General features: G+C 42.7%; 1 protein-coding gene across 3 annotated transcripts; it reads right to left on the minus strand.

The window, feature by feature from the left end:
* Positions 1 to 570: 570 nt before the first annotated feature.
* On the minus strand, positions 571 to 26,972 carry TBC1D9B (TBC1 domain family member 9B). 3 transcript variants are annotated; one of them, XM_059825195.1, is made up of 23 exons: positions 26,855 to 26,972; positions 24,065 to 24,175; positions 20,981 to 21,099; positions 19,670 to 19,898; positions 18,785 to 19,043; positions 17,951 to 18,158; positions 17,606 to 17,818; positions 17,284 to 17,445; positions 16,532 to 16,682; positions 15,912 to 16,126; positions 15,050 to 15,167; positions 14,049 to 14,334; positions 13,247 to 13,376; positions 8,690 to 8,788; positions 7,783 to 7,851; positions 6,750 to 6,990; positions 6,314 to 6,379; positions 6,088 to 6,159; positions 5,620 to 5,670; positions 5,011 to 5,025; positions 4,500 to 4,535; positions 3,941 to 4,047; positions 571 to 3,036 (listed from the first exon to the last, which is right to left on the minus strand). In XM_059825195.1, the coding sequence occupies exons 1-23, from the start codon at positions 26,970 to 26,972 to the stop codon at positions 2,344 to 2,346; spliced, it is 3,768 nt and encodes a 1,255-aa protein (XP_059681178.1). In that variant the 3' UTR covers positions 571 to 2,343. The 3 variants fall into 3 exon arrangements, with proteins under 3 accessions (XP_059681178.1, XP_059681177.1, XP_059681176.1); XM_059825194.1 differs by lacking the exon at positions 5,011 to 5,025 and adding an exon at positions 5,094 to 5,105 and having other exon boundaries at positions 4,500 to 4,547; XM_059825193.1 differs by lacking the exon at positions 5,011 to 5,025 and having other exon boundaries at positions 4,500 to 4,547.

The raw sequence follows: 26,972 nt of genomic DNA on the forward strand, positions 1-26,972 counted from the left end.
AAAAAAGAAAAAAGGGAAAAAAGGGAAAAAAGGGAAAAAAGGGAAAGGAAAAAAGGAAAAAAGGGAAAGGAAAAAAGGAAAAAAGGAAAAAAGGAAAAAAGGAAAAAAGGAAAAAAGGAAAAAAGGGAAAAAAGGGAAAAAAGGGAAAAAAGGGAAAAAAGGGAAAAAAGGGAAAAAAGGGAAAAAAGGGAAAAAAGGGAAAAAAGGGAAAAAAGGGAAAAAAGGAAAAAAGGGAAAGGAAAAAAGGAAAAAAGGAAAAAAGGAAAAAAGGAAAAAAGGAAAAAAGGAAAAAAGGAAAAAAGGAAAAAAGGAAAAAAGGAAAAAAGGAAAAAAGGAAAAAAGGAAAAAAGGAAAAAAGGAAAAAAGGAAAAAAGGAAAAAAGGAAAAAAGACATAAAAAAGAAAAAGAGAAAAGAGAAAAAGAAAAAAGAAAAAAGAAAAAGAAGAAAGAAGGGAAAAAAAAAAGTCAGACTCTAGTCACTCCAAGTCTTTTCTTTTAGACAACCACCATGGACAAAGAACAAGCAATATTCCATGAGCTCAGAGAAATAAATGGCAGTCAAGGTTGCCTGTAGGATTCTGGTTCATTTATTGAGTACATGACAGGTAAGACAGACAGTGTAAAATCACATGTATTATTTGTACTTTTAAAAAATTACAATAAATTACTGAATAATTAGTAAAAGCAGTTTTACTAATGGCTGCTCTCCAGTGATATAGGGCAGAGGAGGCAGAGAAATATGTACCAGCTGTGAATACAGAGAATGTCACAAGGAGGAATTAACACTGAGTAGCACACCAAGTAGTGTTAAACAGGAACATCCAACCATACGTGTCCTTCCCATCCTTAATACTCCAAACGCCAGCCAAAAGCTGTAGCAAACCTTGCCTTCAGTGCAGGGTCTGCTCTGGCCGAGCAGCAGCACCTCTCGCTCTGGCCCTGCAAGGCAGATGCCTGCGTACTGAGATGAATTTATCTGTAGGAACAGCATTAATTCTCCTTCCTCGGAGCGCACGCCCTACTACCAGAAGGCGAACTCTTAGTTTCTTCCGGTCTTAATTGATTTAAAAGAGCAGTCACTCAGTCTCCCAGTTATTTTGTCTCTAACTGGAAAGAGATCTAGCCTATTCAGGTTTCCCATAATGGGCTGATGGCAGAGTTTGCTTTGAGAATGCTTTGAATTCTTCCGCTTTAGGTATGAATGCCCTTTGATGCGTAGTAGTTTCTAAGAGCACGTCCATTGCTAGACTCTTTGTACAAGAGATGTTCAGAAAGGACACACTGGGCAGCTGCAGGCGGCACAACACTCCTGCACATCTTCCTGCCCCAAGCATTTGTGAGGGCTGACCGATCAGAGTATTCTTAGGGGTTCTCCTAAAAATTGGGCCCATCACTAGCTGGTAAAAACGGAGAATCAGCAAGAAACAATTAATGTTTTCTGTACCAACAGGGAAAGTCCAGCAGATCAGTGTGCCGCTGCCCCATAATGCCGAGGCTGATTCACCGACTTCTACTTTAGGAATGTATTTCCTCATTATAACCGCCATGAGCCCATTGATTGACTTAATATTACTTCCGCACTGGAGTCAAGGAGCTTGTGGCTTCCCAGACCAACCAAAACCAATGGCTTTCAAAGAATTAGAAAAGCAAATGCTAGCAAACCAGGTTTGTCTGAAAACTCCTGAATGCTGAAGGAGAAAAAAAGGTGCTCATACACTATGAAAATGCCAAATCGCGTCTGAAAGAAACTTGCAGATCTGAGAAATGTCTGTGTTTAGACCTTAGGGTGCTGGGAGCAGCGGGGCACATTTGCATTATAGCTGCTGAGTCACAGAACAGCACTGAAGAACTTACAAGACTATTTATAGGTCAGGGTCCTATAGCACTTGACTACACTGCATTAGCTTTCAGATGGGCAGCCAGAGCTGAATGTGGTTTCAAGCCAGGCTGCGTCTGCTGTGCAAGTTACCCAAGAACCTACAGCAAACAAGGGCAGGCAAGGAGCAGTTATCGTCTGAAATAAAACTTCATTAAAATAAAAGACAGCAAAAGGCAGACATGCATAATTTATGGTGGTAATTCTATATGTCAGGGGCTATCAGGTTCTAATGGCTCTTGAGAATGTAAATATAATTCTGTCAGCCAGAGTAGCCAAAGAAGCACCTACACAAAACAGTCACTGTCAGAAGCCCCTTATTGATTGGAATCTATTGTGTAATTGTGTAGTTACTGGTCTCTGATTAAACAAAAAAATACCCCAAACACAAAATACCAAACCATCCTGCCATCTGCCTCATTATCTCCCTGTTTTATCTCCCAAAGACAATTCCTGCTTTCTTGAGTTCACCCTGACACGGAGGAAAGTTCATAGTCGCTGGATGAACTGAACTGCCTCTCTACCTTCTTCTGATCTTTGATCTTTTGCAGAATGTTGACCTTTTTCTCAAAATAGTTTACAAGGGCCGTTTCCGTCAGCATGGAAGCTAAGATCTGCTCAAAGGAGATGGACCAGTCAGTATCTATGGTACTACCATACCTGGCAGCTGAACTACTGCCTTCACAACCAACCAGGACCGTGTCATCTGCAATGTCTTCACACTGCAGGGAGCCGGTGCTGACCATGGAGTAGGAAGACATGGACATGTCATCTTTGGTTTCATCATCTGATAGCAGCTGTAAAGGAGAGCCTTGTCCTTCCCCTGATCCATCTCCTAGAGTTAGGTTCTCCTGCTGTGCTTTTTCAGGCTGAGCATATCCACAGGTTTTGTCCTCATGGTCAGCCTGGGGTTGCTGCTCCACTGCTGAATTCTGACTCTGTTCAGATGTTGGTGACTCCTCTTCACTCACAGGATCTTGGGTAGTGTTTGCTTTGCAGTCCTCAGACTTCCTCATGGGCCTGTTGGAGAATTTTTTCCCAACCTCCCCAATTCGCAGAAGGAGACTGGCTACAGTGGCAATTGCATGGTACAGCTCTTGCTCCACCGGGTCCTCACTGAACATGTTGTAAAGGGTCTTGCATAACTCTATGAATTGTTCCTTTAAAAGACAAAGACCAAAAAAATCATACTTCAGGCAAGTTGACAGTGGCAGATCACAGAACATCTCAAGTTGGAAGGGACCCATAATGATCGAGTCCAACTCCCTGCTCCTCGCAGGACTACCTAAACCAAAACCTATGACTAAAAGCGTCATCCAGGTGCTCCTTGAGATGAAGCAACAGGCACCATCTTGACTGACTCCTTGTTTATCTGCCTCCCCGCCAAGTAAGTGGCAATTTATTGTACTAATTCAGAACAGTCCAATACAGGCAAAATCTTCTCTCTCTGCCATAGCGGCTAAATTGAGACACAGCTAGCAATTTAATAGTGGTAGGGTTTTTTTGCTGACAGACGAACAGAGTACTCACATACTCACATCTGAGAAAACCTAAAGTTTTAGTTCTGTGCTGCTACTCTTCTGTGGTTAGCTTTTAAGTATTTCCAAACTGGTTTAAGTAGCAGCCATCAAGGAAATTAGAGACAGAAAAGATCCCACCAGTCATCAGACTCTTTCCTGTAACCACATTCTTCGCTCTCCACCAAGCAGCTGTAATTCGAGGCAATGCAAAACCAAAAAAGCCAACCAAGTGTGTATGACTGATGGCATATTTGAAACATACTGCACTGAGGGAAAACAGAGATTGCAGTTCTTACAGGAAAAATTGGTCTGGGAGGCAGAGATATTAAAATAAATTTGATTGGTGGAAACAAAGCAGTTTGCCCATGTCTGAGCAATTCAACACAAACGTTTGGAATTAGAGGCTTCTAAAGCTCCCCAGACCAGAACAGCAGGGGAATCCACAGGCAAGGACTGAGTATGCTGGCAAAATGCTGCACATACTGCTGAATTCCCCACTAACCTCCCAGTCATTTAACTGGAAACCTTCACATTAACTTCTTACCTGGCTCATTTTGGGGAGATCTTTAATGGTTTCTTTCTTGGACTCTTTTTCCTTGGCCCACATTCTTAGGTAGTATCTATAGTCCTGTGGACTGGTACCTTTCTCCTCTGCAAGGTAAGATCAAGCCATTACTGTTAGGTGGTTAATGGTTTCAGACTTAAGAAGTGAATGCTGTGCCAGCAAAAATCATGCTGGAAGCAGGTTTTATTGATGGTTCAGGAAAGCATCTACCAGGAAGGCTGCATTGTTGTCTGCTGGTTTATCTGATCCAGCTCAGTAGAGCAAAAATTCTAACACTGCTGCATCAGCTTGACTTCTCATAAATGAACTCTATGAGTTGACAACTTACCAAACATGACTTACAAATGTTATGATCTTGGTATGTAAAAGAGTCAGAGCAGTAAGGCATAAGAGAGATTTATTTCCCAGCTCACATCCCACTTTACCTCTGTCCACAAGGGACACTTTGAAAGGTCTCCCTGATACAGCAAAGGACAATGAACAGTTCATATTATGAGAGAGACAAGACTAGAATGTGGTCTATTTATGATGAAATTACCTTTTTCTGGACCATTCTCACTTCTCCTTCCTTTATCTTCCTGGGTTTCTAAAAAAATGTGGAATTATAAATGAATTATTAATAGCTGATTTTCACAATACAACACATGAAGAACATAAGACAACTCACATACCAATTAAAATCATACAAGAATATATTTAATAGAAGTTAGACCTCACACTCCCACATCGTATTTGGAGGAGTGAAAAGAACAGGATGGAAGCAAGAGGCTGACAAGATGAACTGGATGAAAAGCCACACTGAAAAAGCTGGTTGAAGGGCTGAGGTAGAGGGCAGAACTCTTAAAAGAAAGGGTGAAACACAGATAAGAAAGACAGCTAAGCAATGTGATGGCTTAAAGACAAAGAAGTTCAGTTATCCAAAGCAAGATAACGAATGGAAAAAACCCAAACCACTGCTGAGCACATGTATGACTAATATCTACACTCACCATTATTCACTGACTGAACTGACAATTCGGGAGTAATTTGCAGAGTCTAACTTCACTAACTTTGCTTCTGGTTTCCTATATTGTCACTAGACTTTATAGGAAATCTTGGCTCAACTCAGACTGTTAAGTTAGCCATCTAGCACCAAACAGCACAACTACTTACTCAGATTTTTTTTGAGCATTATAGTATTTCGGAAAACATTTACCACAAATGACATACTTTGATCTTGTAATTGACAATCCCCAAAATTATATTTTAAGAAATACAGTAAATTAGTCTACTAACAGTTTTACAATTCAATGGCATGCAGCCTTATTCCTTTAAATTAGGAGACTGTGGAGGAGGCACAGGTATCATCTATCCAGGCCAGCAAGCCTAGCACACCCCACAGTCTGCTCTGAGAGTATTTTCCCCCCACCAGTTTCTAGGGTGAGACAAATTCCACTGAAAGAAGCTGGACAAAACCTATTTTGACCAAGATTGAAACACAATAGGTAGAATATACTGAAAGGTATCTAATTACTCAGAGCACTTTATTCATAGTAGGAGTGTCATGAGAAAGGAGCAGCAGCAAGAACTTCAGAGTATTTGAAATAGCACATTGGTGCTGGCAGATGATATCAGCATTATAACCATGCTCAATGCATGCACATAATCCATGGACTAACCTTGAGACTCACAGTGCAGGCAGAAATCCAGCTCTGAGACAAAAGGAGATACTTGAGCAGCAGAAAAAGGGGTTGAGGGGACAATATCCCAGATAAAACAGAAGAAAAGGCCAGACATAGACAGACACAGAGAAGGAAACAAAAACAAGAAGAGAGACAATGAGACTTGCATGAAAAACCTAAACCATAGTGGGAGACAGGGGCTGGTAAAAGCACACTGCTCCTCTTCAGCAGTCTGTAACTGTGCCTCAGAGCGTGCTGTGTCCTGCACGAAATGGCCACCGAGCAGTTTAAGCTCCAAACTTCTTTCCCATCACGCAACAAAGACAGCAAACTCAAACACACTGGCCATCTTAACATGCTGCCACCACGAGACCATGCCTTGCAAAAAATCACTATTCACGGCACATGGATTTGTGCTGCAACTCCTGCCCAAACTGAGAGGTAAAGGCAGCAGTGTTGTATTACCTTCTGTTGTAACATCCTCTGTGAAGTAACTTGTGGCCTCCAAAGCAGACTCCGTCTCCTCTGGATTCAGAGCTGTATTTACAGAGAAGGAAACATTAAGATCTCTAAGCTAATTGAACAGCAGTATCACCCACTTCATTAGCAAAATTCATGAGGCATCCCTTTTCAATTGCATGTCAGAACAGATCGTGCTCAATAGTAGCAATACATGAAAGCAATCACTCACCGGGGGGCAGATGCAGTTTGTAAAGTACTTTGAGTTTTTCAGTGAGGTCACCATGGTACATCCCACCTGTGAAGAAAAAAAAAAAAAGTTAAGAAAAATAGCATTTAGGATAAAAGAATCACCCTCTGCTCACAGGCTCAAAACAGAATGAGTTCACATGCAGTGAGGAAACGATAACTGCACACAGCCCTGTGCAGAAGCAGTAAAGAAATTCACAGCAAAGCTGCATCTTGTTGGTTTGCCACCTATCGTTTCGCAAAACAGGAGACTGCCTAGCAGCAAAAAAGGCATCTATTTTTCTGCCTGAGGCTTCCTGTAAGGCTGCCACCCTCCCCTCACAATAATGCGAACATCACTATCTCCTTTTAGTTCTCGGCTTGGAAAAGGACAGAAACAATTTTTGCAATATTCCATCATCTCCAAAAGCACCACTTACTCATCCCTGTCACAAACTCCTTGAAGTTAATGAGAGAATCCCTGTTCTCATCCAGAAGCCGGAATAAACGCCCTGCTAGCACAGGCGTGTGTGTGCCACAGGACCAGGGGGTCAAACTGATGAACAGCTCTTTGAACTGCTCCATGTCTATGCGATACTGCTCCAGGTAGGGTAAACTCTGATCTCGGCGGGCAGCTGCAGCACGATTACTTCCCCAGTAACAGCTCATCAGATACTTTGCCTTTGGAGGGAAAGGATTAATAAGTCAGATTATACTACACTACAACAATCAACAGGAATGGAGACTTTGTTATAGCTCAAGAATAGCATTGAGTAAGCAGAGAAGAGACATTTCAGGACACACTGTTTATCTCTCCCATTATTCTTAGCGTTACTTCTCTACAAAATAATAAGAAATGAAGGAAGAGACAGGGATTTCACGAAAAGCACAAAGAACATTTTAAGTGAAAAATACAAAAAACATTATTTCAGATTTGAATGAAATGACACTCAGGCTTTACTGCAAAGGGAACATGCAGGTTTTAGAACTAAGTCTCTCTTTCTGAGTCTATAGCACAGTGCAATTGAGTTTGCAGTGACTTTGGGAAATGCAGTTGGGTAATATCACTCTCTTAAAAATACATACATTGACAAATAGAGGCAAAGCACTTAAGTAATTTTGTCACAATTACAGAGCAAGTCAATGGCAAACTTTAGAATAAAAATTGAGTTATAGTCAATCCTAGCTCCCTATTCTAAGTGCTATGTGACATTCCTCTCCATTGCCTCCGCAATCTCTTTCTGAATAAGTATCATTCAAGTACTGTGAACGTGTTTTGGCCACCTTTGGAAAAAAAATAATAATCAATTGCATAGTAATAGGGCCAGTCTCACTGGCACCATGTATAACGGAATGCAACATCTGTTTCTGATAGGTTGGATTAAGAATCAAAGTCATTGCTTCCCTTTCAACTTATTTTGATATTTGTTCTCTCTGTGCCAGAACACATTCTTCCTCACTCCAGCTTCTTACCTTGAACACTACATACAGCTCTTCTAGTTCTTCGATAGAGAAACCAATGTCACTAGACACAGCTCGAACCTATAGTTGGGGAGAAAATAGAGTGAACAACTTATTTCAAAGCTAGAAAAATTAAATATGGCTCACTGAAAAAATCTGTGTAACATAGAAAAGAACAAGTGCAAGGAGATACGACACAGGACGGGAGGGAAAACATAACCATTCCGATGCCTCCCATTGCTATGGATTACAGGCCAGGAAGACAGTTTCTGGCCAAGCAGAAACTGCTGACATTTTGAGCAGCTAGAAAAAATTACTGTGCTTATTTCCTGCTTGTGCAGACCTGACTCTGCAGACTGTGTGGCCCCTCCCTCTTGTTTTTATCTTCAGATGTTTGACTCAGATGCATTGAAAAACAACAGTGAAAGAACCACAGGGATGAGGTTCTCCACCTAGGACATGGGAGATAATTGCAATAGATGTGGATACTCCCCTTTGGCCATGAACCCTTCTGTAAAATTCCCTAATGTGCTAGCATACTCTCTAAATGGCAGGAAAATAATTATCTGCTAGCTAGCTTTTCTCAAAGATACTAGGCAAGTAGTAAAACAGATAGTGCTAGGCAGTGGAGACTACTAGAAGACCTACAAGTGTTTTTTATCTCCCTCCATGCCAAATACCTCATTCAATCATGCTCCAGCACTTCAATCCATTTTATTAGATTAATTAGAACCATGTGAAGAAAAAAACCTGAAAATCCAGTATTCCAGCCAGTAAATCCATTTTTTTCAAATTAACTGCAATTCTTTAAGTCACTTAAAACTGGGTCTGCTACAGGGCAAACTTTCTAGATGCTTACAGCAAAACACATTCCGTTAATATGCCATTTGGTAGCTCATTCAATCTGGGATTCACATACCACACTCTTCTTGGCTGTATCCTCCAGCGACTGGATCACTTTCAGCCTTTGTTTAAAACGCATTTGTTCAATGTCATCTGCCTTCAGATTGCTAAATTTCTACAAGAAAGGAAGCAGACCAGGTCAACATCATCTCCTAAAGAAAGAACAATCCCCATTCAATTACATGTTCTTTAACAAGTGTACTATCCCCTCAGAGATGATCTAAAACCCCTAGAAGCCTTTCACCAGCAGCAAAAAGATGAGAAAAAACTTGAGCTCTATTCCCCTGTCCTGCAAGAGAAGTCATTCAGAATTCATGAGAAATCCAACATCAGAGGTTTCTAAAGAACAGGTGAAAAAGCATCTGTAAGGATTGACAGAAATACAGATCCTGTACTGTGGCAGACATAAGAGAATAGACCGGTTGTCATTCCCTTCAGCCCGGTTTTTTAATAGGACCCATATGAAATTCAGCTAGAAACACAAAAGTTAACAGGCTTTTCTACTGACTAGGTCAGACAAGTAAGATTGATTTGGTGACACTCTTTTTTATAAAAGAAACTGAGAACAAACAGAGATGGCAGATTCGAAGAAACAAACAAAATACCCAGCAAAATGATAGCTGCCTGACTGTAAGCAGCTGGAAGGGGACAGGATGAAGAACAGGAGATAAAAAGGGAAATGAATCCACATTTACCACAGCATAGCAGAGAAGAACTGTCAAATACCACTTATCTTGCCTATGTTCCTTCCATCATTCAGATACAAATTTCTTATGAGTTTGTTCTCAGTATGAATAATAAGGTACACCTTCACCAGTGCAGAGGTATTTCAACAGCACTGGCACTATTCTCGGGTCACCTTCCTTTTACTATAACGTGGATCCCAGAACAGGATTCCTGTGCGCAAGAACTGGGATGCTTCCATGTTTCTGCAGTATACCTCACATTTTTTACCCTGAATTTCCCTCCCCAACTCCCTAGCACTGACAATCCTCACATACAAGTAAGAATGGAGACTTTTTTGTCAAAGCAGGAAGAAATCTCTGGCCTGTAATTTTTACTTATTTGCAGTCTTCGTTTTAGTCTCCACTGGTGGTGGGGAGACTGTAATCCACAACAGCCAACAGTGTTAGGCTCTTCTCATAACAAACAGCAGGATTAATGGCTTGGGCCTGCACTCCTTGAGCACTTCAAGCTATGAACACTCACAGAATCACAGAATCATTAAGGTTGGAAAAGACCTGTAAGATCATCAAGTCCAACCATCAACCCAACCCCACCATGCCCACTAAAACATGTCCCACAGTGCCACGTCCACACGTTCCTTGAACACCTCCAGGGATGGTGACTCCACCACCTCCCTGGGCAGCCTCTGCCAGTGCTTCACCGCTCTCTCAGTAAAGACATTTTTCCTAATATCCAGCCTAAACCTCCCCTGGTGCAACTTGAGGCCATTTCCTCTTGTCCTGTCGCTTGTCACGTGGGAGAAGAGACCAACACCCACCTCTCTGCAACCACCTTTCAGATAACTGTAGAGAGTGATGAGGTCTCCCCTCAGCCTCCTCTTCTCCAGACTGAACACCCCCAGCTCCCTCAGCTGATCCTCATCAGACTTGTGCTCCAGACCCCTCACCAGCTTTGTCACCCTTCTCTGGACACGCTCCAGCACCTCAATGTCCTTCTTGTAGTGAGGGGCCCAAAACTGAACACAGGATTCAAGGTACGGCCTCACCAGCACTGAGTACAGGGGCACGATCACCTCCCTGCTCCTGCTGACCACACTGTTTCTGATACAGGCCAGGATGCCGTTGGCCTTCTTGGCCACCTGGGCACACTGCTGGCTCATGTTCAGCCGGCTGTGGGCCAACACCCCCAGGTCCTTTTCCGCTGAGCAGCTTTCCAGCCACTCGTCCCCAAGCCTGCAGCGTTGCATGGGGTTGTTGTGACCCAAGTGCAGGACCCGGCACTTGGCCTTGTTGAACCTCATACAATTGGCCTCGGCCCATCGATCCAGCCTGTCCAGATCCCTCTGCAGAGCCTTCCTACCCTCGAGCAGATCAACACTCCCGCCAAACTTGGTGCCATCTGCAAACTTGCTGAGGGAACACTCAATCCCCTCATCCAGATCATCGATAAATATATTAAACAAGACCGGCCCCAAAACTGAGCCCCGGGGGACTCCGCTTGTGCCCGGCCGCCAACTGGATTTCACTCCATTCACCACAACTCTCTGGGCTCGGCCGTCCAGCTGGTTTTTTACCCAGCAAAGAGTGCACCTGTCTAAGCCACGAGCCACCAGCTTCTCCAGGAGAATACTGTGGGGAACAGTGTCAAAGGCTTTACTAAAATTCAGGTAGACAACATCCACAGCCTTTCCCTCATCCACTTGGCGGGTCACCTGGTCACAGAAGGAGATCAGGTTGGTCAAGCAGGACCTGCCCTTCATGAACCCGTGCTGGCTGGGCCTGATCCCTTGGTTGTCCTGCACATGCCCTGTGAGCGCCCTCAAGATGAACCTCTCCATAATCTTCGCTGGCACTGAGGTCAGGCTGACAGGCCTGTAGTTCCCCGGATCCTCCTTCCAGCCCTTCTTGTAGATGGGCATCACATTGGCAATCCTCCAGTTGTATGGGACCTCCCCTGTTAACCAGGACTGTTGATAAATGATGGAGAGTGGCTTGGCAAGCTCCTCCGCCAGCTCCCTCAGTACCCTTGGGTGGATCCCATCAGGCCCCATAGACTTGTGAGCGTCCAGGTGGCACAGCAAGTCATTAACTGCTTCCTCCTGGATCATGGAGAGTTTATTTTGCTCTCCATCCTTGTCTTCCAGCTCAGGGAGCTGAATACCCTGAGGATACCTGGTCCGGCTATTAAAGACTGAGGCAAAGAAAGCATTAAGTACCTCAGCCTTTTCCTCATCCTTGGTGACAATGTTCTCTCCCGCATCCAGTAAAGGATGGAGTTTCTCCTTGGCTCTTCTTTTGTTGTCAATATATTTGTAAAAACATTTTTTGTTATCCCTTACGACTGTGGCCAGACTGAGCTCTAGCTGGACTTTTGCCTTTCTAATTCCCTCTCTGCATGAACTAATGAGATCCTTGTACTCTTCTTCCAAAGGTGATAAACTCTCCTTTTTCTCCTGAGTCCCAGCAAAAGCTCCCCGTTCAGCCAGGCCGGTCATCTTCCCCGCTGGCTCTTCTTACGGCACATGGGGACTGCCTGCTCCTGTGCCTTTAAGATTTCCTTCTTGAAGAATGTCCAGCCTTCCGGGACCCCTTTGCCCTTCAGGACCGTGTCCCATGGGACCCTCTCAACCAGTGTCCTGAACAGGCTGAAGTCTGCCCTCCGGAAGTCCATTCTAGTGGTTTTGCTGACCCCCCTCCTTACCTCACCAAGAATTGAGAATTCTATCATTTCATGGACGCTAAGCCCAAGACAGCCTCCGACCATCACTTCTCTGTTCATAAACAGCAGGTCAAGCAGGGCACGTCCCCTGGTAGACTCACCAGCTGTGTCAGGAAGTTATCTTCCACACACTCCAGGAACCTCATGGACTGTTTCCTCTCTGCTGTGTTATAGTTCCAGCAGGCCTCCGGTAAGTTGAACTCCCCCACAAGAACAAGGGCTTGCGATTGTAAGACTTCTGCCAGTCGCTTGCAGAATGCTTCGTCTGCCTCTTTGTCCTGGTTGGGTGGTCTATAACAGACACCCAGCAGGATATCTGCCTTGTTTGCCTTCCCCCTCATCCTTACCCATAAGCACTCGACCTTGTCATCACAATCATTGAGCTCTATACAATCAAAACACTCCCTAACATACAGAGCCACCGCACAGCCTCTCCTTCCTTGCCTATCCCTTCTGAAGAGCTTATAGCTATCCATTGCAGCACTCCAGTCACACGAGTCATCCCACCATGTTTCTGTGACGGTGACTACATCATAGCTGTCCTGCTGCACAATGGCTTCCAGCTCCTCCTGTTTGCTGCCCATGCTGTGTGCATTGGAGTAAATGCACTTAAGCTGGGCTATCAATTTAGTCCCCAACATCAGCATGCCACCTCTAGGCTCATCTCCAGTGAGCCTGATTTCATCCCCTTCCCCCTTTGAATCTAGTTTAAAGCCCTCTCGATGAAGCTTGCCAACTCATAAGCGAGAATCCTTTTGGGGACAGTTGAACTCCATCTGCTGCCAGCAGGTCGGGTGCCGTGTAAACCGCCCCATGGTCAAAAAACCCAAAATCCCACGAATGGCACCAGCCTCTGAGCCACATGTTAAACAGGTGCGTTTTCCTATTCCTTTCAGTGTTCCTCTGTGCCACTGAAGGGATTGAGGAAAACACTACCTGTGCTACCGATCCTTCAACCAGTCGCCCCACTGCTCTGAAGTCCCTTTTAATAGCTTTTAGACTTCTTTGCGCAATCTCGTCGCTGCCAACCTGCATAACCAACAGCGGGTAGTAATCAGTGGGCCCTACCACACAGGGAGTTTCCTGTTCAAATTCAGGCTGCACAAAGTATAAAACTGAATGTTAGTGGAGAAAAATCTCTTGGGCAAAAACTAAGCCAGAACCTTACCTCATAGGATGTTTTGATGAGTTCAAAGATGTCGATTTCAAGTGGCGGGTCATCTCCACTCGTCAATAAGGCATGCAAGTGGGGAATAGGGGGAGAGATGCTCTGTTTGTTAACTACGTTGTCCAAATATCTGTGGGGACAAAACAGAACAGATGTAAGACTCCAGGATTAGTGTCCAGGAAAAGAAGTAATATCCTAAATACATCATTACCAACTTGTTGGTATCATTCATCTAAACACGTTGGAAAATTTAATTTTTCCCAGCTAACCTGCAATGCCACCCTGAATGTATCTGAAGTAAAGTTGATTTTCACCCTACTTTTGGGGTATCTACTCTTTTTAAAGTGGGCTTCAAGCAGTAAGCTGAAGATCTTGCTGCACACAGAAGAGAATCACATTTCAAACAAGAACATCTTACATTTACCAAACTTGGGAGATATCTGCTTGATAAAGTTTTATGTTTCTAGAATGCGATTCCTGCCAGGATCTGTTCTTAATAGTAGATCAGAATTCTTCTGTGAATTTCAGATAAACAACCCTTTGGAGTTCAAATTAAAACTGAAAAGCAGGAATGCATTATACTGCAAAGCAAACAATTCCAGAAATAAGGGACTCCTCCATACTTGAGCCAAAAATTAATTTCAGCTGTTGTAGAAAGCAATAGCAAACCTCTCTAGAGCTCAAGTTTCATCCTAGACTGTTCTCTGTGACCTGCTATGTAATAGAATTAGGTAGAAAAAGACGATGACTAAAAGGGTACCGTTATTATTCAGTTATAAATAAGAACAATGTCAGTAAGTACCTGCCCAGAATAGTCATGGCTTCACCTTCATCACAGCACTGTAACAGCTTCTCCATGTTGGCATCAAGTATGGCCAATGACACCTGCAAGATAAACTTGATTCCCTCATAGAAAAAACAGTCGACAATAACGACAGCACTCTCAAAGGGCATGACACTGAGAAAGAGAGTGAGAAACCAGGAAAGGGATATGGTGGAAATCACTCCCAGGTCCTGCATCTTTTCTGACAGCTGTGGAAGATACTCTCGTGTAAGTTCTTCAAAGATGCCTTGGTCCACCAATGCACCTGGGAAGACAAACAAAAACAATGGTAGAACTCGAATTGGTGGTATCATGGTACTATACTCAAGCTAATAAATTATAAAACAAAATAGTGTGAGTTCACTTTAATTTCATATAAGCCTTTTAACATTAGAACTAAAATTAACACATTTATTTAGATTTGTTCTCTGTTCTCAATAAAACAACAAATTTCGATAGAGACTATTCCTATATTGCAGAGCATGCAGCAACAGAATCTCTCATTGAGCTATGCATTTTCCCTGAAAGAAGGGGTGGAAGATTACTGATATTACAGTATTTATGTCAAGCTATACTCTTTTATAGAGACCGACTTTAAAAGCCCATGATGCGGTGCTTTCACTAACCTTTCCTGGAAGCCTATTCCAAAGATTTAATACATCATTCACATGGGTAAAAAATAACCCAGTAATTTTCTTCTAGATATGCCTCCTTACTGCTAATGGTCCCTCCTGCTACCAATTTTTAGTGACTTCATCTTCCTTGTCACTACAAGGTAGTACTACTACCTTGGCAGCCTGTAGTGTCTCTTCCTATGTCTCCATCACACACCTGCAACTTTAAAGGGAACAGGGTTGTGCTTCATCATCTTTAAAATGCATCACATTTAATTCATTCTGAACAACAAAATGTTCCTGAGAGATGCTGGTGAAACTGTATCTGAAAATCCAGGCTCCAGCATGAATTTGACAAAGACTCACCCACTACTCTTGTGTTGTAGTAATCTGGCAACATCCGCTCACATAAAGCCACTAGGAGCCAGAAAGCCTCTTCCTCATTGCAGTATAGCAATAGTACTGATGTAACAATGTTCATGGCCTACGAGCCGGCAGAGTTAAATATGCAGATATAGGAGAGAAACATGAAGATGTTAATGAAAGCTCTGTCATTACAGACCAGCTAAACTTAAAATGCATGAATACAGCAAAACTGTCACTGAGAGTCACATCTATTTCCAGCTTCTACTGCTATATGAGTCAACAGATGACCTTGAGCCAATTTACCTTCCTGTTTCAGTTCCTGTTTGTGAGGCAGCAAATTAACAGAACTACTTTTTGTCAAGCACTTTCATTAATCAATGTGACTATGTATAATTTTCAAAGTTTTCGTAAAAAGCTTTGTAACAATTTGGTCATAACAGAACAACATAATGAGAACCTCTAATACCAGAGCAATACACAAAATTAATCTGAATTTCCACTGAATTGTTTCACAAACCAGCAACTGGCTTCGTTTTCAATACTGCCCATGTGCATCATCACTTACTCGATTTAATTGCTCTTTTTAATGAAACCAGAAGATGTTTTTGCTGAACTAGGGAAAGCTGTAGCAGGAAAACTAGTAAAAGACTCTGTCATTACACCTAACAGAAATGTGCCAAGTCTATTTAAATGCTGCATCCAAAGGACAGTTAAGAGATCTTGCAACATTACCACTTCTTTCCTACTCTCATACACGGACAGCATGAAGGAGAAGTCTGAAACTGAACAAAAAACTGCAGAAAAAGTCCAAGTCAATCATGGTCACTGTGTAGGATTAACAAGTCTAAGACTTCTTTCTTACCTGACAGTACCCAATTGTTGGATTTCTGAACGCATAAGCTGTTAAGACTCTCCGGAGGGCAGCAATTCCCAACTCATTCTGGAAGGCAGGATGTTCTGGCATAGAACGGTGCAGATCTCTCTCAATTTCCTCTGTAGCAAGATTGTACTTTCCCATTGACTTTTCCACAAGATCTGCATAGTAACCAGGATGAGTCACCATCTCATTCCAAGCCCCTGTAACGACAAACAAATACTGCTTCACCTCTCGAGCTCTGAAATACAGGTTTTATGCCCACAGTTTCAGAGAAGAGGCAGCCAGGAAGCACTACATGAACTCACCAACTACAAATAGATATGAAAGTATAGTAACAAACTCATTGTTAAACCGTCATGTTAGAGTCTGGGTCCCAACACTGAAATGCAGATAAAGGAGGCCAAAGAGCTACTACACTTGTAAAGAAAGTCATCTCAGGAACACAATCATTGCATCTTTGGCAAAAACACCATGAAGTATCATTCAGGTGGAGGTAACTTGTGATTAATTTCTTATTAAATGAGCTAAGGTTTATACCTTTTCCTTTGAGATGTGCAGAAAGCTTACTCCTGCTAGCTGTCGAAGTATCCAGCACAACCTCCTACCTGAGAAAAGGAGCCACAGCTCTCCACGAAGATTCTCTGGGATTCCTTTTTGGACCAGCTCCCTAGTCTTGGCAGTGCGATACATACACATCCCTCGCCCATATTCAAAGAAATGAATGTTCCAAGACTCCTCCTTCATCTTCTCCTTTGCCTTCACAGGAACAAATATGACCATTTTAGCAGATTAATGCATTTTTATGTTTGAAGGACAGGTGATTTCTGGGTATACTCAGGCCTACACTTCACAAGAGACATGCATTGTGACAGTTAAAACCTTCTTTCTGCTGAATAAAAGGGCGTATGCTCACCTACACTGTTCTGAATCAGTTCTGACCTTGCTTAAAGTCAAGTCTTTACAATGTGGGCTGTGCAATGGCATTACATCTTGCAAATCTCTACATAAATGCAAGCACAACCATAGTCTAAGACGATTAACTAGCAAGCAGAGATACCAGTTCTCTGCTTTCTTGATCTGAAGAAAAGTTCTTCACAGACATGAATTTACATCCGAGAAGCACAGTAACACTATTTCTCAGCCTCTAGTCAAGTACCTCAGGTATCTCAGTATTGATAAAGTAAGCGGATGGTCAGGTTTCATCTATGCAGCACTATCATTGTGACAGGCATAGCAGTGACACTGCAGGACTGACCAGGGACAAAAGGCATTTTCAGAGTCTTCGAGCAGGACAGGAAATCTGCAACCTACTGCAAACTATTTAGAGTTAATTGTTTTAAGTTAAAATATAATTTACCCCTTTGGGTCCCAAGAGCTCTTCGGAATCTCTTCTGAAGAGTTTGAGTAGTCCCTGCGAGGCTGTTGGCACTTCCCCGGCACAGAAGTTGACAGGTCGATTGCTGAAAGCAGACGTGGGGCTAACTGCAAGTGGACTGCTGGAAGGCAACTCTGGAACCTCCTGAACAAAACATAAAGCATCTGAGCTCAGGCCGCCTCCCTCCTCTGCTAATTGTCTAACAAAGAGACATCATTTGCTGGTAACAAGCACTGTTAACACACTGTAAGGAGCATGACTCTGAAAAGTTGACAAATGCTCCTCCCAGCTATTTCCTTAGTACCTCACAACCAGGATCGGCCAAATTCCACTTCCATTCCCTGTCGCTGCCGCATGGTTTCTTGGATGGGGTTCTCTGCAAGAAGTCAGAGATTCTCTGTACCAAGAAATCTCGGTCTTTCAGATTTGCAAAGAAGAAGGTCATTTTACTTTTTGTGCTGATGGACAGAGGGCTGGGCAAGACACTGGAACTATCTGCTTTCTCAACTATTGTCACCTAGAAGACAAAGACAAGGACGATTTGGGTCTAGCAGATTCTCCATTATCTATAAAGCACTGCACAAAAGCTAGAAGCACACAAAAGACAAGAAAGGCCTGTAGTCTTAATGTACAGCTAAGAAATCCCCACCTCCCTGAGAGGAATGATGAGATGACAGGCCTCCTCTGCCTTGCTGGCAAAACAGATGTAATTGTTGGAAACAAACATCTGGCCAGGAATATGCATCTTGTTGAATGGTGTCCACAAGGTACAGTCTGTATGTCCATCCAGGCATTCATCCTTGGGCAACCGGAAAGTGGCACGGTAGCACTCATTTTTGGCTCGAGCATCCAGGTCTCTGGGGAAAAGTAAAGAGTAGTCCCCAGAGTTTTTTTCTCACTTGAAAAACCCACTCAAACACTAACGTTGGGTTCATTCCAATCACAACCTTCAGACTGTGCTGTGTATTCTTAGTATTCACTTCTCTAACTGAGATGCCACCCCTTATCTGACTCCTCTTTCAGCCTTCAGACATGCTTCACTGACAAGGTATGTCCTGCAATACAAGATAAAATATGCAAGTGCATCTGCGAAACTTAAATGTTACATCAGATTCTGAAACTGCAGAGAACAGTCCCCAGCAGGATGATTTATTACAATACAAATGTATACTACTTTTTATAAATCTTCAACTCAGACAAAGGGGCTGATGCAATTTTCTTCTTTCACACTTTTTTTTAAACAGGATTTTCAACAGTTTCTGGTTGAAAATTCCTTCTGACAGTGCCTAGTCATGCATGAGAAAGACACGAGGGTGTGTGTGAATTCAGTACCAATTTGGGAAGAGGGCTAATGACTGAAATAAGTGATGCAGCCCCTAGAGTGAGAAAACCCCAGTGGCACCTGGGAGCTACACAATAATGCAGATTTATTATTACAATCCCCTGTTATGTGTCTTCTCTTCTCACTGCTGGAAACATTTACCTTTTTAAAGCAGAGATGTTCTTAAGAGGCTTCCTGGGCTTTGGGAGGGACTTGTCCTGTAGAAAGCTCTCATTATCCAACAGCTGCCGCATAGCAATATTAGCCAACTGCTCCATCAGCTTGAATGTCTCGTTGATGTTCAGAAACATGGAAAAATAAAGTTCACTGTCCCTTGTGCTTACTTTAATGCACTCAGGGAACAGCAGTGTAGCATTTTTTTCTAGCTGGGTTACATCCACCCACTGGATCACCAGTGTCACTGGGGAAAAAAATCAAACTACTATTACAATTCGAGGCAAAACAACAAACAAACAAAAAATTAAACTTCAGCAGCAAGTAAGCTCACAATGTAGCAGCATTTTTCCCCTCTTACACATGGGCAATTCTTTTCTTCATACTTTTACCGGGTTCTCCAAAAATACTTGGAAATAATCTTTGGGATTAACTAGACTAGAAATAATGCAGTTCCAAAAGGACTATCTCCCATCCAGTAAACGCTTTCAACTACAATTACTCAAGTTTTCATTCTTTCTTCCTTTCCAGCAAATTAGCTTTGGACTCAGGAGTTCAAGCTTTGTAAATACTGGGTCCTGGCAGCGGTTCCAAATAAAACTCACCAAGATAAAAATATTGCTTGGTTCTCTAATCCAGTTGAAGTAAAACTTCTACAACTTAAGAAATGTTTTGAAAAATGAGTCAGGCGTTGAGTCTAAACATCACTGAAGTGCCTATGAGTGCAAGGACTGACCTATGCATTGAGCTAGACTCAAAGGATTCCTAAAAGGAAAAAGCTGTCAGCTTAAAAAAAAGTCCAAACAAAAGATCAATTGCATCAAAAAGATCATGGGAAATGGCAGAAAAACAACTAGCAGGCTTATAACTCACCCTCTTTGCCCAGGAGGAAGGAGTAGAAACAGAGGTGATTGACAGTGAGGTACAGCCAACCCTGCCTGGGTACACGCCCCTTCCAATAGCTGCAGGAATAGTAATTGACCAACTTCTCCACCTCGGGCATCCCAAACTGCTTCCGCATCTTCAGTTCAGCCTCTTTGAATTTACCTGGATCCTCTTCACTCTGGGGCTGCTCATTCTTGTTCTCTTCAGCAATAATTCCCTGAAAGGACATGGGTGGAGAAAGAGAAGAAATGGAAGGGAACTTGCCTGCTGACAGACATAATGTACAGCGAAAGGTCACAGCAGCAATCCAGAAGACAGAAAGAAGAAACACGACACAGCAGTTATCATTTCTCCTGTCACGTTAGAGAAATAGTAAAGACATGTAGAAAGAGCAGTCAGGTAGTCTGGGAGTCTATGATCCCAGATCTACTCCTGAACACCTGCAGCAAGCATTCATGTTTAACATTTGACTGAGTTTCTCATGGCTGGCCTGGTAACACTGTGAACACCCTGCAGGAGAACTAAAGTCTATTTTCACTTGAAAACATGCTTCTTCAACAGGAAGAAGATCCATCTGCCAGGAAGGGCAGAACTCTGCAGTCTGTCAGATCTTGACTGGCCAGAAGGAAAAACAAATGACCACAATCTCTCTCACACACAGACACACACAGAGAAAACACAAAAAATCTGACTGGAGTACTGGAAAATACTCAAATTGCTGCTGTTCAATAAAAAACTGTATTTATAAGTTTCTACTCTGGAGAATTTGTGGGCTGGGAATCTGAAGTGTGTTAACTGCACAACAAGCAGAGACACCTGTCTGTCTTGGAAGTCAGTGGAAGTTGGGGTGCAGTTCCTTTACAACCTAGATGCTTTTTAGACCATCATGGCAGGGCAAATACATTGCCTGCAAACTAGAATTCTTTCTCCCTTATTTGTTGCTAGACAAACCCTCGTTAAACATTCTCTCTGCATCCAAGGTATAATCGGCAAGGATTTTAAAGAGGTATTATATTTTAATTAGTAGGAGCATCCTAAGCAGGCTGTTCCTTGAGATCTACTTCTCATAACCTTTTCCCCCGCAAATACATTTGTCCAGTGTTATGACTGTAACATAATGCTGATAATACTGTATGCATTCCATGACAATTCCAAATGTATGTATGTCTGAAAAGGGAGCAGAGAGAAGTTTTGCAATGGAGGTCTTGCTCCCTCTCTCCCTCAGGTAAAAAATTCTTAAAAACACCTCCCCATTCTTTCTCACGATCTGGAAGTCCTCCAGAGAAACATGCCGCTTACATGTATCTTGCCCTTGACAAAGGTGGTAATATCTTCTTCATTATCAAAGATGGATAGAGTCTGCAGCAAGTTATTCTCCAGCCATTCCCAATGCTTTGTGATCTCTTTACGAGATGATCCTAATTGAAGGGGTGAAAGATGATGGGAAAAGCAAAGAAAAAAGAAATTAAAACAAGGTCTTTTTTCCTTGAAGTTCACAGCAGGAAAATAATAATTATCAGTGATCAGGTCAAATCAAACACACCAACTGTATACGTGTCAAGGATATGTTATGTACACCAACATTATGTTTCTAATGAAATGTCTCCACTGCCACCAAGGATAATCAGCACACTACCAACAGATCATCCTACTTGCCAGTGCACACCAAACACACCTTTTTCCTGAGACAAAAAGCATTTTTATGTTCCAGACAAGAAGTACTCAAATTTCTGGTATTCTAGAATAAAAATAATGAACTTTCAGAAGAACCTTGAAATTTCAGAACAACTGAAGTTTTTACACCTACAAAGAGGTTCCATTTTCCATGGGCAATGGTCAGCAGAGAGCATACAATTCCAAAACAAAAAGCAACCGAAATAGTCACGTCAGAAAGTTCTTCGCTTTCTTAAATAAAAACATCTCAGCAAAACTTGTATCAGTTAGTTGTCTTCAACTATACAGTCCACAAGAGTTCACAAAGGATAACCTTCACTGTGTAAACAATTTAAAGAACTCTGCTATAGAAGACAGTTGCCTTAATTAGCTGCCATTAATTATTTCAAAGATTTGTGTTTACTAAAAGATTTCTTCCTCTCTATCAACGGCTATCACTATATTCTCTTGTGGACAGAAAAAAAATGCAGAAGAAATAAAAACAGCAATGCAATTTTTTTTAACAAGATAAGAAACATCGTTAAATGCAGACAAAAGGAAATCTGTTTAAATGCAAATCAAAGACATTTGTAAGTTTCGCTTTGCCAAATTCCAGCAAATTTATCTTCTGAAGTTTCAGACAAAAGCAGTGGGATATCTAAAAATGTTAACAGCATGACTCCCACTATTCAATTTCTCTGTGAGTACATGAGACCCCTCCATGTGGTTAATGATGGAAAAGAAGAAAGCAGCAGACAACACAAGCAGTTCCCTAAAGCTATTGCTCTACCTTTCTTTTTTAAGAGGCAGCTTCAGCAACGAAATAGTCTTCACATACTTGTAGTTGGATACCTAACCACAAACTCCAATGCCAGCTAATCTGTGGTTTCATAAGCAAAAATAACTCCAGGACCTGAAACCAAAAACTAGAAACAAGTAAGCTGTCTTGCCTCAAAGGACTGCACGGCTATGAATTTGAGTTTGCGTGTACAGCCCAATGGATTAGACAACAAATATTTTTTTCCTTTGCCTCTGTGTATAAGTTTACTTGACATCTATCCTAGCCATCTGACAATGTTTTTAACGCATAAATGATTTTGAGTAATATGAAACGGCTTATTTTAAGAGCACAGAATTATCAATTATAGGATGCACTGGTTGTGGAAAAAACCCACAGGTCCAGCAATAATGGCAGGGGAATAAAGTTTGCGTTCTGTTTTGTTTCATGAGCTGCATCTCTCACCAAGTGACAGCAGACAAATTGCTAAAATAAGCCAGGCCTCAGTAATTGACGTCTTTCTAAGAACAACATTAGAATGACATACATGACGGAGTAAAATTCTGCAATTCCTACAAAAAGAGTTGTAAGAACAAAGTGCTGAAAGGCCGAAGCTGCATGCATGACCAGAATGCTGCCCACGAGTATCTGTAAATAAAATATATGCATTTTTCAACTAGAGAGCCATGTACATTTTATAACTTTAAGTGAATGCCAGTACTCTGACAGTAAAACGAGAACCAGATATGATTAAAAAACTAGTTTGGATGAAGACAATATATTTACTCCAGTATAATAATTTATCAAACTCCATTCAGCTGTTATATAGCCCATCTCATTTTACCATGCTGTATTACTTAAAAGTAGCTGAGATATAGAGGATATCAACTAAACACTCCTGAAAACATACAAAAATAACACACTCATTGAGTGTCAAGATCCTATAAAATTTCAGATTTGCACTGTATGTGGCCACTAAATATTCTGCTTTTTTCTGTGCAGTTTCTGGCCTGCCATTTTGTTTTCCGTCTTTCTTCCTCTCTGCCTCCTCCCTCCTCAAGAGGCAAAATGAGTTTCTGTGAAACACAGCAACTTCTCTTCTGCAGAATTTAAGTAGCTCTGCAAGGGAGAATATTGTGTTGGTTGCCTGGGGAGAAGATGGGAACAGGGAAAACAAGACATCAACATCTGCAGGCTTAGCAAATGATTACTTCATGTCCAGATTTTATGTCTCAACCACAAAGTGAGAAGTGAAGATTCTTATTATAAACAAAGTTGGTTTAACAAATATGTCTGAAGATATTTTCTCTTTAGCAAACGGTAGGACCTAAAGCCTTAACCAAAGTTCACCACCAGATATTAGAAGGTTGTACCATGATATTCTAATACAGCAGTTACATTTCTCAAGTAAAAGAGGATTCTTTATGTTTTTAAAAAAATCACGGTAATATATTTTACAGAGATAGTACATCTATATATCTGTTACAGGCGAGAAATAGCAAAAAAAAAAAAAATTGGATCAAGACAGTAAAGAGATTCCCCAAAGAGTGTTTGGCACCTTGAATGACCTTACACGTTCCCATCTGGTACTGTGTTCCTGGTAAGCAGGTTTCGGCACAACACTCATTGTCCCAGAGCAATCTTATCATCACGGTTTTATTCTCTGAACAATCTCGCTATGACCTTGCAAACAGATACACCTTGGAAGAAAGAAAATTCATAACATCTGCAGAAACGGAAGCTTTTACAGAGCCTTAAGTTCCTAAACTACAGTTCAAACAACGCTGAGAAGTTTTGTCACTTCTGGCATCTTCCACTACCCTACCAGAAGCTCTAGAAAGTTTCCTGAGCAGTCACAGAATACTCCTAGGTGGGATAACTGATCATCTGAAAAAAACAGACAATAGAACAACACAAATCCAGCCGCCGACAAGAGTCACATCAATACGTACCGCACGCCACTGCCCAATACACTTGAGAGTCCTGAGTCTGGTGCAGAATACGGTATGGGGCAACTCTGGCACTGGAATCCAAAACCACGTCTAATGTTCCCACAAGAAGACCTAGGAGCAAAAAGAAATTAAAACAATGTAATACCGAAACAAAAAATTGGGTTAAGTAAAAATACAGGATCAACACTACAGAAAAATGCTCATGTTCGTATCATGTACGCTGTGATGGAAGAGCAATGGCACTTGGTTGAGAAAATGGAGACATACATCCAGTCACTGCAATCAAATAACCTATAAACCAACTACAGCCAGTCCCACTGGTAACGGATAAAGTTTAGATGGCAATTAAATGTCTACTAAATCTCATTATAATCCTCTGCCTTCCTAGGAGAGTTTTCTAATAAAAGTGAAATGTATTTTCCTCTATGGGGTTTCTGTTGCTAACAGCGATTTTTAAGCCTACTAAACTAAAACACAGAAGAGTTTTCAACACTGTATCTTTCAGCATCACCTATACAAAGAGTAGGTAAAATAACGCATCCAAAATGGAAGCAAATAGCTCTAGGAAAACTGGTACTTCCAGGTTTCAGTGATGTTTCTAGAAGTACTTCGATGAAACAAAGTAAGAAGGCAGAGAATCAAAATTTGGTAATACATTAGTTAAAATATTTTTAATATGACGTTAAATAAAAAAGCAGGCACTTCCAGAACAAATGCTGACAGCCACCAGACTTTGTAAAGCAAATCCATTTATTTCAATTAAGGTTATTTACTACATAAATCAAATATCTAAGATGATACTTTGCTCTGTTATTCTAGATAATGTACTATGACCATCTTCAATGCAAATTAATTCTGCAACATCCTCATGATTAAAAGTTTTCTAACAGGAGAACTCGGAGAGGGAGCATGGTTGCTCCTCTGGATCACCATTTGGGAGGCTCAGGCTCAATTCCCTGCTCTTCTCCCTACGGTTTGGCTAAGTCTGAGCAAACCGTACTCACCCGTATCTCATTCATTATCATGAAACATGCTACTTCCTCCCCTTTATCTCTCTTGGCTACCCAAAGGCAAGTAATAGATTAGGAATATACCACTGAATGTACTTCAAGAGAAGCACCATCCATAGCAAGCTCATCTGGGAATCCTTAAAACAAATATGTACGTATCCAGCATAGCAGGATCTCAGTTTTGGCTCCAGGTTTCTTGTGTATAGTTTTAGGCAGAATATGGATTAAATAGTCATTTTGAATACTTCTTATAACAATACCGAATATGTCAAGTATTGACATACAGACTGGTAACAAGACATGTTTAAGAGCTTGAGTATGACAGCAACTTAAACACCTTTGCAGCTTGGCTGAATATCTACATTCTAACTTTAAAATGTCAACTTGCAGATGTACAGCTCCCTAAGGAGGACATGTGGCTTTTAACGTGTAGGAGCTCTGAAGAAGACTCTCTCACGAGCTAAACTAGCTCAAGAAGTAAACTAGCTCAAAACTTCAACCATTTAAGAACAGATCAGTTTAATGTTCCCAGAACAGCACCAGGTGCCATTTCTTCTTGTGAAAACCTGGGAAATCCCAGAATACAATTATATGCCTACATGCAAAATTACAGAGGTAAGTTATGTTACATAAAGCAGAGTAATTCAAAATAATTTTGAATATTGTGAAAAGATGAAATATGCTAAGGATGTTTATCAGCTGCGTCATTTCCGTAGTCAGTGTATTTGGTTACATGAAACCAACTGTGCATGATTCACAAATGTAAAAGGCACATTTTTATTATTCACATAACTATGTAAGCATTTTGCGCATAAATGGGGTGCTTTAGAAGTGAGGGGATTTTTTGTTGTTGTTAACATTGTGCCTTGGTCACAGTTATGTTATTTTAACAGTTTCTGTCACCAAACATGGCTATCAGGCGTACACACAGAGGGGGAGTTTTCACTGGGCTGCACCCACACAACTTCACCCCCGGCCCCAGCACAGCGCAATTTTCATACAGATAGTAATTAAAAACTACATCCTACTTACATCCTCTAAATTTTGAGAAACCACACCAAAAAAAAAAAGATACAAAGAAAACACCTCAAGAATTCAAGGCAACACGAGTATGACAAAGAAGCCCTTTCTGACAAGGGAAGGAGGAGATCATCCCGGCCACCCCTCTTACAGCTGCCTGTCCTGCCCGTGCAGCCGCACCGGAGGGAGGCCCGACCACCAGCAGCCCCGGCAGCGCCAGGCGCTGCCCAGAGCCAGCCGGGAGGCAGCAGGCGCGGCCCGCCGCTCCCACCGGCTGCGGGGGCAAGCGGGCGCCAGCCGGGGGGGCGGAGGGACGGGGCAAGGCGCCGACACATCTGCGGCCGCCGCAGGCAGCGGCCGCCGCTCGCCCTCAGCTGCCACAGCGACCGAGGGCGTCCCGCGGCGGGGGCTCTGCGGGGGGTACACACAGCGAGGAGGAGCGAGGGGAAAGGCGGAACGGGCTCACCCCAGCCGGCGGGGCCTGCATCCCCCCCCCCGCCCCGGATCCGCCCCCAGACCCGCAGCCGCCGCCGTACCGAGGCGGGCAGCTCCCGCCCCGCCCTGATGGGACCCGCACCGCGGTGACGGGGCGGCCCCTCAGCGCCCCCCGGGCCGGACCGGGCCCTGAGGGGACACGGCAGCAGGGCAGGACCCCCCCCCCCGCGCCGCGCCGCGCCGCGCCGCTGCCCGCGCAGCGCCGGCCCCGAGGCGGCCGGGCCGGGCCGGGCCGGAGCCTCCCCTCAGCCCCGCCGCGCCTCACCCGTGAGGCCGCCCCCTTTGCCGTGTCCCCGCCGGCGCTGGAGCAAGAAGAAGGGGTTGGCCCGCTCCGTGACCCACAGCGCGCCGGCCAGCAGCACCTCCTCGGGCCCCAGCCACAT

This window comes from Gavia stellata, chromosome 16 (genome assembly GCF_030936135.1).
Source record: "Gavia stellata isolate bGavSte3 chromosome 16, bGavSte3.hap2, whole genome shotgun sequence".
In the NCBI taxonomy this organism is placed as follows: Eukaryota; Metazoa; Chordata; class Aves; order Gaviiformes; family Gaviidae; genus Gavia; species Gavia stellata.